Raw genomic sequence first — 12,065 nt, forward strand, 5'->3', positions numbered from 1 at the left:
AATCCTAGATACCTAACCCCGTATCTCTTTACAGGAAAAAAAATGATACTTCAATGTATTAAAAAAAAAATTTAGGGGCGCCTGGGTGGCTCGGTCGGTTAAGTGTCTGACTTCGGCTCAGGTCATGATCTCACGGTCTGTGAGTTCGAGCCCCACGTCGGGCTCTGTGCTGACAGCTCAGAGCCTGGAGCCTGTTTCAGATTCTGTGTCTCCCTCTCTCTATGCCCCTCCCCTGTTCATGCTCGTCTCTCTCTGTCTCAAAATAAATAAACGTTAAAAAAAAAAAATTTATACAGAAAGAAGGATAGTTACCTTGATCACTTTCTATGTGTCTAATACTGTTCTCACAGATAAAATCTAGAAACATGAGATAAAATAAGTGACTTAAAGGCCCTATAACAAAATTAAGGAAAACTACATTAGTACATGGGAAACAGTTTGGGTACAAATCAAGAAAGGCTTCAAGTTCCACAGTGTCCATGAATTTGAGCTGGAATTGCTCCTAAATATGTATATATCAGTTAATTCTCTAAGAATTCTACCCTGGGAATTTGTTATTCTTCCCTAACAAATTTCATAACAAATGTTCCTTTCCCCCCTTTCTCTACATTTCTTTGAATTTAATTTGATTCAGGGCACCTGAGTGGCTCAGTCGGTTGAGCATCCGACTTCCGCTCAGGTCATGATCTCACGGTTCGTGAGTTCGAGCCCCACATCAGGCTCTCTGCTCTCAGCGCAGAGCCTGCTTCAGATCCTCTGTCCTCCCCGCTCTCTGCCCCTTCCCCGCTCACGCTCTCTTTCTCAAACATAAAATAATAAAACACTGAATTTAATTTGATTCATACTGTCATTATTCTTCATCTTTCCACCCCTGGTTCTCTTTGCCCAATTCTTATTTGCAAGTTGATGCCCAGTTCTTAGACTCTGGCTGTCAGGACAGGTCAAGCAAACGAAAATAAGTCTGGATTCTTTAAGCGGAAATTACTTGGCTTCTCATTGAGAAACAGGGAAAATAGCTATAAAATCCACATCCATAAGGGCTTAAACAACGACACCAATTCCTACAATAACATGAACATCCTACCATAGTGGGACTTAAGAAAGATAACTTGCTCTTTTGCTTCCCTCATCCTTTTTTTTCAGCCTCTGGGGAGGTGGGGGAGAGGAAGCACCACAGAGATTAACTCTCTCTTTAAAAGTAAAATTGCTAAGGTTCAATATTCTTTGAAGAATAAAGCTATTTTTTAGTTTTCTTTTTCTTAATTATTATTTATTTTTTGATTTTAGTTAGTTAGTTTTAGTTTTATCATGGTACTTGGTTTTTCCTCAGTAAAAAATGAATTGGGGCTCGTGGGTGGCCCAATCCATTAAGCATCTGACTCTTGATTTCTGTTCAGGTCATGGTCTCACGGTTCATGAGTTTGAGCCCCATGTTTGCCTCTGCGATGATAGTGCGGAGCCTGCTTGGGATTCTCTCTTTCCCTCTCTCTCTACCCCTCCCCCGCTCACAAGCACATGCTCTCTCTCTCAAAATAAATAAACTTAAAAAAAAAAAAGAAAAAGGAATTAAATAAGTTTTAAAATCTCCAAAATAACTCTTACCATTAGTGATAATACTAGATATTAAAAGGGGCCATTTTACCTTTAAATCCAGCTGCTTCAGCTTGTTTATACATTCCAAGAAAAAAGTAGGTACAGGCTAGGTTCACCCAGACTTCAGGATTGCAGTTTTCCTCTTTTGTTGCACTTTCATATTCCTGAAATATACATTAAGCAGGGATCTCATTTCAGCCATAAAGCAATCGATGAGCCATTCTTCTATAAGGAATAGGATTTCTTACTGAGACTGGGCAACTTCACATTTAGGGAATCCTATATGCTTCTCAACTGTTCTGTACCTTCAAGGTTACATACTGAAGCTATAGCTCAATCCTACCCACGTGGGCTGTTGTGCACACAATCTTAAACTGGTTTTTCCCCCGTTTTAACACTGATCCATGAGCTAACAAACTGCAAAATTTAAAGTAACTAAAATATTTTATTTTTGCTAACTTAAAAAAAAATGGGTACATGGGTGGCTCAGTTGGTTAAGGGTCCAATTCTTGATTTCAGCTCAGGACATGAGCCCATGGTTCGTGAGTTCAAGCCCTGAGTTGGGCTCTGGGCTGAGAGGGTGGAGCCTGCTTGGGATTCTCTGTTTCCCCCTCTCTCCCCACTCGTCTCTCTCTCTCTCTCTCTCTCAAGATAAATAAATAAACTTTAAACATAAAAGCTACCTTATAAGAAATATATAGGTTTGGTTAACTTAAAATCTGATAATATACTATAAATATTGTTTCGTTCTAATTGTTTTCTGGGTTAGTTTATTTGGCTTTACATTCTATTTCTTTTAAGAGTTTATTTTATTATTATATTTTTAATTTTTTTTTTAACGTTTATTTATTTTTGAGACAGAGAGAGACAGGGCATGAACGGGGGAGGGTCAGAGAGAGGGAGACACAGAATCTGAAACAGGCTGCAGGCTCTGAGCCGTCAGCACAGAGCCCGACGTGGGGCTCGAACCCACGGACAGTGAGATCGTGACCTGAGCCGAAGTCGGACGCTTAGCCGACTGAGCCACCCACGCGCCCCTTATTATTATATTTTTAAGTAGACTCCCCGCCCAACACGGGGCTCGAACTCACAACCCTGAGATCCAAGAGTCCTATGCTCTACTGACTGAGCCAGCCAGGTGGCCCCATTTGGCTTTACATTTTATTTTATTTTTTTTTGACATTTATTTATTGATTTTGAGAGAGAGAGAGAGAGAGAGAGAGCATGCACACATGCAAGCTCAAACAGGGGAGGAACAGAGAGAGAGAGAGAGAATCTAAAGCAGGCTCTGAGCTGTTAGCTCAGGGCAGAGCCTGACACAGGGCTTGATCTCACAAGCCTGACATCATGACCTGAGCTGAAATCAAGAGTCAGATGCTTAATCGACTAAGGCACCCAGGTGCCCCCTGGCTTTATATTTGAAAAAGGTATTTTTTTCCTGCCAAGTGCACCTTCTGAGATTTACGTTGTCAACCACATTTTCCATATACCCTATTTACCAGTCTTTACCAGATTCCTTTGTTTCTTTTTCTTACTACATATGGGCTACTCTCTTTTCCCTATACCTTTTTTTTTGTTTGTTTGTTTTTTTAACGTTTATTTATTTTTGAGACAGAGAGAGACACAGCATGAACGTGTCATGAACACAGCATGAACTCTGAGCCATCAGCCCAGAGCCCGACGCGGGGCTCGAACTCGCGGACCGCGAGATCGTGACCTGAGCTGAAGTCGGACGCTTAACCGACTGAGCCACCCAGGCGCTCCATCTTTTCCCTATACCTTTCAAAAATACCATCAGCCTCTATTGTCTTTTTCATATCTTCCCTTTGCCCTAATTGATTTTGTTGTTGTTGCTGTTTTTAATGTTTATTTTTGAGAGAGACAGACAGACTGCGAGTGGAAGAGGGGCATAGAGAGAGGGAGACACAGAATCTGAAGCAAGCTCCAGACTCTGAGCTGTGTCAGCACTGAGCCTAATATGAGGCTCAAATTCACAAACTGTGAGATCATGAGCTGAGCCGAAGTAAGACACTTAACCAACGGAGCCACCCAGGCACCCCAGTTTTTGTTGTTTTAAAGTTTATTTATTTATTTTGACAGAGAGAGCATGTGCGAGCAGGGGAGGGACAGAGAGAGAGGGAAGCAGAATACCAAGCAGGCTCCGTCAATGCAGAGCCTGATGTGGGGCTTGAACTCATGAAACGTGACATCATGACCTGAGCCAAAATCGAGTCCTCTGCTCAACTGAATGAGCCACCCAGGCGCCCCTGTTGTTTTTGTTCATCATCTTACCTCATTACCTGACCTTGGACACTTTCATTCTGGTTATGCAGGTTTTAAAATAACCTTAGATTACATTTTGGGGGTAAGAATATGTGGTAAGTATTTAAACAATTTCATTTATGATTTAAAAACTGTTTGACTAATGGCATCTAAAATTTTATCTAGATTCATAATCCTATAGATTGCTCATTAGATAGTACTGTTTAGGGGCGCCTGGGTGGCTCAGTCGGTTAAGCGGCCGACTTCGGCTCAGGTCATGATCTCGCGGTCCGTGAGTTCAAGCCCCACGTCAGGCTCTGTGCTGACAGCTCAGAGCCTGGAGCCTGTTTCGGATTCTGTGTCTCCCTCTCTCTGACCCTCCCCTGTGCATGCTCTGTCTCTCTCTGTCTCAAAAATAAATAAACGTTAAAAAAAAATTTTTTAGGTAGGTACTGTTTACAATGACAAAGAAAAACAACTTTCAAAACTGCACTTGCAGAAATATAAAGATAATATAATCTTTCCTATCTAAAATGAACCAAGAAAAATAAAAATGAACTTTTGAGGAAAGCATCATGGAAATTTTATCAAAAGGGTTTTTTCTTCTCCTGAAGCTTTCCTTAAGAAATACTAAGTGAGATTTGAAGAATCTCACTAGTATATATGCAAAAGCAAAGAGTAAACAAGATATATATATGTGTGTATATATATGTATATAAGTATATACACTTGAACACATATAAAAGATTTATGAAGCAATACATCAAACAAGAGCCAATAGTTGCCTCTGTTAACAAAGAAATAGAATTGGGAAAGGGAGATAGGATGACTTTTTTCTTTTTCTTTTGTTCCCTTCTGTATTGTTTGGATTTTACTAAGAGCATGAACTATTGTAATACAGAGCTTAATAACTTTTTCAAAACCCTTCTGTTACAATTTTTAAAAATTGTTTTAAGTTTTATTTATTTATTTTGAGAGAGAGAGAGAGAGAGAGAGAGAGCATGAGCAGGGGAGGGGCAGAGAGAGGGAGAGAGAGAGAATCTGCACTGACAGTGCAGAGCCCGATATGGGGCTTGAACTCACCAACCGTGAGATCATGACCTGAAGCTGAAATCAGGAGTCAATGCCCAACTGACTGAGCCACCCAGGCACTCCATACCTTTTTTTTTTTTTTTACTAACCTCCAAAGCTCTCTTGTAGTCACCCAGGTGAAAAGCACAGTATCCAATCCACAAATTAGTGTCCTCTTCTTGTTCCCCAACATGCCGTTTGAACTTCAGGTTAAAATTTCATTTAAAAAAAAAACAGAAAAACAGAACAAACAAACAAGAAACATGAAAAGCTTTGAATAAACCCTCTGTTTAAAAAAACTGCTATGTTAAGCTACGGATGAACAATAGGAAATTGAAAGTAACAGAAGCAAGACAATAACATTTAATTAAGTCTATATACCTAAGGAACTCAGCACAATTACCTTCTAATTGTCACAGAGAATGTATCTGTATATTTCTTAAATGATGCAATAACTATCAGAATCTAAATTTTATTTATTTTGTGAGGCATCATCAAAAGGCTGGAACAATTATTGTTACATAGCCAATTGAAACAGGCTATACTGAAACAACATATATAGCCACATGATCTTCCCAATTCTTTTCAAGGTTAGTAATTAAACGAATTTTAATGTTTGACTTCTATATTATCCAAGAAAACTGTAACACAGATAGATTATTTCTTAGATATTCACAAGATGAAAATTTCTCGTTCACTTAATATTTCCAGTTGAAAGAAATGCATAATTTCAAATATTTCACGTTCATTTTTCTTTTTCTTTTTTTAAAATGTTTGTTTGTTTATTTATTTATTTATTTATTTTGGGGAGCGAGAGAGAGAGAGCATATGCAAGGGAAGGGCAGAGAGAGAGGGAGACAGAGAATCCCAAGCAGAATCCCAATATGTCTGGGACATATTAAGGAACACAAGAATTACATGAAGTATCTAACGCCAAATAACTGAAAGTTAGAGATTAAGCAATGAACTCAAGGCTACCAGAGCCAGAGAAGGTAGCAGCAGGGAATGTCACAGCCCACTGACTCCAACGCCTGTGTTCTCACCCTCCATGCTCTATGCATTCAAACTCACACTTCAAGCCTATCCCATTAGTGCACACATGTATCTTTGATAGGTTATGACCTTCTGCTGAGAACGAATCAGTAAATCATTCTGTAACCCTTGAACAGGTTTACCATGACCTGTGAGAATTAAGGATATTCAGAAGCCTGGCCTCATTTTTGTCCATTGTGAGAAAATATATGTGAATTCCCCAGGCAACAAAGTCCTGTTTTCGAGGAAATGAATGAGGCTTTTGAAGGAGGAATCTGAACTCCCATGGTTAGGTGAGAGTTTTCCATTCTACAGGCTGATAAACCAAAAACATGGATAAAAAAACTAAATAGGGAGCCGACACATATCTGTAGATCATTGCTACAGAATATTGGGTGCCTTGACTGTGACAAGATGAAGACATCCAATGATACTTTCTGGTCTGGGTAAGAACTTACTCCTATAGTTAATTCTATACGTTAGAAATCTTCTTTTCGCAAAATGCTGTGGATTTGAGTACAGTGCCTTAAGTCTGAAGACATTCTTATTTGAAGTCTTCCTGAATTTGCCCCAGGAATTACCGGGAGCCAAAGGAAAGCTCATGAGACTTCCTCACCGCAAACCATGGCAGTTCCCATTCCCACACCTCATGGCACTTGACAGGCCACCTAAGAATGTAAGCACAGGGCAGAGTCTCCCTGACAACCTGAAAGTAGTGCAAGATTACACAGTAAGGGAAATGTGGCTGTTGTCTAAAAAGAGAGAAGAGAAATAGAGACTGACAAAAAATTAGACATATACCTACCACTTAGTCCACTGACTTACAGAGCGAGAAGGTCCTTCCAAGTCAACTTCCCCACTTTTTTTTTTTTAATTTTTTTTTTCAACGTTTTTTATTTTTATTTTTGGGACAGAGAGAGACAGAGCTGAACGGGGGAGGGGCAGAGAGAGAGGGAGACACAGAATCGGAAACAGGCTCCAGGCTCCGAGCCATCAGCCCAGAGCCTGACGCGGGGCTCGAACTCACGGACCGCGAGATCGTGACCTGGCTGAAGTCAGACGCTTAACCGACTGCGCCACCCAGGCGCCCCGCAACTTCCCCACTTTAATGATGAGAAAGCTGACACCAAAAAAGTCAAACAAGATGCTCAATATCAGAGCTAGTAAGAAACATAGAAGCCCACGTGGAAGATTGAGAAATACATAAAGCTCACTAAAACAATCATTGTTGATAGATTATAAGTAAGATAGCTGGAGTAGTAATTTGGAGAAATGACTGGCAAAACACAACTGGGCTATGCCGTCAAAACTCTTCAACTCTTCACTGTTTGGTGTGCTCCTTCATTCTCCTATAACATGTGATTCCCACAAAGCAGTTTCTCAAGGTGTAGTGTCCTTGGATCATCTACGTCAGAAGCACTTGGGCTACGTGACAAAAATGCAGGTTCCTGAACAGCACCATATTGTAAAGAACCAGAATCCCTGGGGTGCCTGGGTGGCTTAATCGGTGAAGCATCCGACTCTTGATTCAGCTCATGACCTCACGGTTCATAAGATGGAGCCCCACGATGGGCTCTGTGTGGAGCATGGAGCCTGCTTGGGCTTCTCTGTCTCCCCCCCCCCCCCCCACCTCTGCTCCTCCTCTGCTCTCTCTCAAAAATAAGTAAATAAACATTAAAAAAAAAAAAAAGAAAGAACCATAACCCCTAAGGCAGGAGTCGAGGAATGTATGTTTTAATAAGTACCCTAAGTGATTCTGATGCATATTAGAAGTTGAGAAGTACTGCCATAAAGATTTGAAATATTTTCTGAAGATATGGTATTCTAGGCAACAAGCATGAAGCACCGTAGTATTATTCAAATGATTCAAATTTTATAAGATATAAGAGGAATAAATCATAAATTGGTCAGGGGTTGGGATAAACAATGTGTGAACTGATACTGTATCCAATGTCCCTCCAGAGTTTTAGCTGAATTCACCATCAGTGGGACTAGACATAATTAAAAGCGTCCCTCAAGAAGTAAGCCGATCTTGTTATTTCATCTTTAATCAGGTTTATCGTTAACACGGAATCCGGAACCTGCGCCAGACTCGATTTATAGGAAGCCCCGCCCCCCGAAAAGCATCCACCTGTTCCAACAGCACAACGTTGGAATGCAACCAGCGTTCACCCAAGCATTCATCCATATTCTGGTATTCACCTCCTAAGAAGCAATCTTCTTAGGACATTACCTCCAATAGGGTAATAGCTCCAGTGAAATCTCTTTGTGAAAGTAGCTCCTCTAGTTTTGGAATCTTCCTACCTTTCTTCTTTCTCTTGTCAGCGTGCGGTAGGTCCCCGCCTACAGCAGGCTTGGCCCTTGAAAGCATCTGTGAAAGAAGCAACAAAGACAGCTGTATGATCCAATTCCGATGGTCAGATTTAAACTCAGAGTAACAGCTCCAGGATTTGCATGTCAAGTCCTTAACAACCAACCCCAGGGAAGCCCATTCAAACTCTTTGTAACAACTATTTTACTAAAAGGGCCATCACCCTGTACTTGGGCTGAACCCAACAGCTACTACATGTTATCTTCTTTATCAATTCATTAGAGCGGGGTAGGAGATGCTTTGGCGCAGCTTCTCTCATCTCAGTCTTCCCTTGGTCTGCTTTCCATCCCACGCGCAGCCTAGACGTGAAGTGGAGAAGCGGGAGGGAAGAAAGCATCTAGGTGTTTACAGTCGCATCCTTGTCTCCCGTGAGAACGTGGGTAGGGCAGGGAGATCATCCTCCGCTGACACTCCTAGACTTAACCCAAAGTGTGTTGGGAACCTCCGATCTCCAGGTCTAGGATCCACTCAAAGTTCTCCTCCCTCATTGTTCAGAGCCACTAACCATCTTGGGAGTTGGTTCGGTGAGCCTCTTCCCCAGACGGACAGAAAAGGCCCAGCCTTAGCGCCTGCCTCTCTGCATCCACACCGCTGGCTCCGTCTCCACGGCAACCCCGCGGGGATGGGGTCTGGTTCGCCGCGCAGAAAACCTCCCAGGGGAACCCGTGCCCTCCGCCTTTTGGTTCCGCTCCCTGCTGCCGCTGTGGGAGGAGAAGCTCTCCCCTCAGGAGGAGAGGCAGGGTTTGCTGTGCTGGGAGTGAACGTTTGTATCTCTACTTAGGGCTTGATTTTAAGAACAGGCGGATTAGAATGGTATTCTTTTTCCAATATAAGTTTCCTGGGAAAGTCATTTTCAAGGACCACTTCCGATTTGGACCGTGTTGGGTTCCATAGCAACCCCCGGCGCTGACTGGCACGTGATCTGCGGCCTCCGGTCTCCGGGAAGCTTCGAAAAAAATCGCTGAACCGAGGAAGTTGGCGTTTACAGGCGGGAGTTCACCAAAATAGTTTATTATTTACATAGATAAACATAATCCGTAACTGTAATAAATGTATGTTGGTTGGACGACTTAATTTATCTACTTTACTCCCGACCCGAATTAATCTGGCTGCATGCGTCGGGTGAAATCCCCGCATTGTGGAATTTAGAGCTGGAAGCAATCTTAAAGGACATCCAGTGCAACCTTTGTAACCAAACCAGACATTTCGTCCGCTCGATGGGCGGCAAGCCAATAACAACCGACACGGAGCTTCCGCAGTCGAAGAAAGGCTATTTATTGCTGTGGCGCCACCCAGAAGCGGGAGCGAATGCTCAAAAGTCCCAAACTCCACCGTGCTTTACAAGCAGGGTGTTAAAAGGGTGAAAATTCAGGGTAAGGATCCCAGGGCCTTGGATCATGCTGATTAGGGATTAGGTCATCTATGACATTTCCTTTCTTGATCATCTTATCCCTTCTGGCGTCTCCGTCTGGTTTCGGTGCGATGGTAGTGAGGTGGTCGTTCTGCTTCAGGGGCCTGGTTCTGCTTCTAGGGGCCTGGAACTGCAAAACGCTCCGGGCAGATTGCATTGGTGAGGTCATCTCTAGAGTACAAAGGCAAAAGTTCTACATTCTGTAACTATCGCTAAGCTAAAAAAAAAAAAAAAAAATCCCTTGGGAACATGACACACTGTGTTTGTTATCTCAGGCAGAACAGCATCCCACAGACTTGGGGCGGCAACTTTCTATTATTTCCTGAGGCATTTTTACAGGTTTCTTTTACAGTAACTAAGGACTACGGGACTCTGGTCAGAGGCAGCTGGGAGCAGTATGTCTAAATTGTAGGGTCTGTGAGGGCTTGCATCCCCAGTTTCGTACTGAGAATTAGCCAACTAAGAAACTAACATCTGGAGTATTCCCAAGTGTGTAGGTAGTTGTGGCATAGTTGAATTACATTACATACAACTGTAGATAACCAGCCCTGTAGAGACCCATGTATACCATAAGATCATAGAGGCAGGTATGGTTTCCTAGATTCTTTTGCATCCTGCTCATGCTCCAGCCCCCGCCTCCCACCACCTGTTACTTGGAGAATAAGTAAATGGCCACATACCTTAATTCACGGATACATACACTTTTTTTTTTTTTTTTAATTTTTTTTTCAACATTTTTTATTTATTTTTGGGACAGAGAGAGACAGAGCATGAACGGGGGAGGGGCAGAGAGAGAGGGAGACACAGAATCGGAAACAGGCTCCAGGCTCCGAGCCATCAGCCCAGAGCCTGACGCGGGGCTCGAACTCACGGACCGCGAGATCGTGACCTGGCTGAAGTCGGACGCTTAACCGACTGCGCCACCCAGGTGCCCCTACATACACTTTTATGTACACACAAGTATCCTTATATTCAGACACAGGAACATAGACTTAAGAAATGCGAAAAGTCACCACCACTATACTTGTAATTCTTTTGGTTCCAAATATTAGAAATATCTCTACTTTTGGTTGAGTTTAAAACAATCATTTTCAGGGGCGCCTGGGTGGCTCAGTCAGTTAAGCTTCCGACTTCAGCTCAGGTCATGATCTCACAGTCCATGAGTTTGAGCCCCGTGTTGGGCTCTGTGCTGACTGCTTAGAGCCTGGAGCCTGCTTCGGATTCTGTGTCTCCCTCTCTCTCTGCCCCTCCCCTGCTCATGCTCTGTCTCAAAAACAAATAAAAACATTCAAAAAGAACCAATTATTTTCAGCTCTTCTTTACAGAAGTCTGCATACTTTTGTAATTGTCTTGTAGCAGGATTCTTGCACAGAGAGTCGTGACATCAGGCTTTTCTTTCCAGGAAGCAACTTTATTCCTGCTGGCACAACTTTGTTGAGTTCATACCCAAAGAAGTGAGCCCCGAACACCACGTGGCTTGGTTTTTTATATATTTTTTACTTTTTGTTTCCCATATATGGTAACACACAAACGTGCAGTCTGATTAAGTGGTTTCATGTTACAAGGTCGTGAGGGATGTCACGTATGCATATATCCAGTTTGCCTTGAGTTTTTTCTTTCTTTCTTTTTTTTTTTTTTAGGGAGGGGACCCTACCACAGTCTTATTGCAAGAGCATCCAAATATTAAACTCATCCTTTTATTTATTATTTATTCATTTATTTTTTTAATTTTAGAGCAAGCAGCACAGGGGAGCATAGAGAGAGAATTTTTAACAGATTCCACTTTTCAGCACAGAACCCAACATGGGGTTCGATCCCATGACCCATGACCTGAGCTGAAATCAAGAGTTGGATGCTCAACCGACTGAGCCACCCACGTGCTCCTAAATTCATACTTTTAAAAAATGTTTGAGACAGAGAGAGACAGAGCATGAGCAGGGGAGGGGCAGAGAGAGAGGGAGACACAGAATCCGAAGCAGGCTCCAGGCTCTGAGCTGTCAGCACAGAGCCCGACGCGGGGCTCGCACTCAGGAACTGCGAGATCATGACCTGAGCAGAAGGCGGAGACTGAACCGACTGAGCCACCCGGGTGCCCCTGTTCCCTGACTTTTAGTACAAGTATCCCCTGCTTTTCAAAAGTTCATGTTTTGCCACTTCACTTTTATGAAAACCCTACATTGGTACCTGTTTTTGCTAACCAAAAGAAATCTGAAGAGGGTTTTCACTTTTATAAAGAAAAGCAAAAAAAGAGTGTGCCACATTTGTTCCACAACAAGCAGAGCAGCATGCACCAGTGCAGCAAAAGTGGCACCACCAAGCTCCTTT

General features: G+C 42.5%; 1 protein-coding gene across 6 annotated transcripts in view; it reads right to left on the reverse strand.

The window, feature by feature from the left end:
* IFT56 (intraflagellar transport 56) overlaps positions 1-9,907 on the reverse strand; it is a 48,655-nt gene extending 38,748 nt beyond the window's left edge. The window contains exons 1-4 of one of the 6 annotated variants that reach the window (XR_009260215.1): positions 8,835-9,894; positions 8,192-8,329; positions 5,037-5,129; positions 1,643-1,757 (exon numbers count right to left, since the gene is read on the reverse strand). Coding sequence is in view for 3 of the 6 variants with exons in the window: in XM_058724129.1 (XP_058580112.1) it covers positions 1,643-1,757; positions 5,037-5,129; positions 8,192-8,329; positions 8,835-8,837 (349 nt within the window). In the remaining 3 variants the exon portion in view is untranslated. Of the gene's footprint in view, positions 1-1,642; positions 1,758-5,036; positions 5,130-8,160; positions 8,330-8,834 lie in introns of those variants that run through there. The other 5 variants (XR_009260216.1, XM_058724130.1, XM_058724129.1 and 2 more) reach the window with 5 other exon arrangements.
* Between the last annotated feature and the right edge of the window lie 2,158 nt (positions 9,908-12,065).

The sequence above is a fragment of the Neofelis nebulosa genome, chromosome 4 (assembly GCF_028018385.1).
Source record: "Neofelis nebulosa isolate mNeoNeb1 chromosome 4, mNeoNeb1.pri, whole genome shotgun sequence".
NCBI classification, from domain to species: domain Eukaryota; kingdom Metazoa; phylum Chordata; class Mammalia; order Carnivora; family Felidae; genus Neofelis; species Neofelis nebulosa.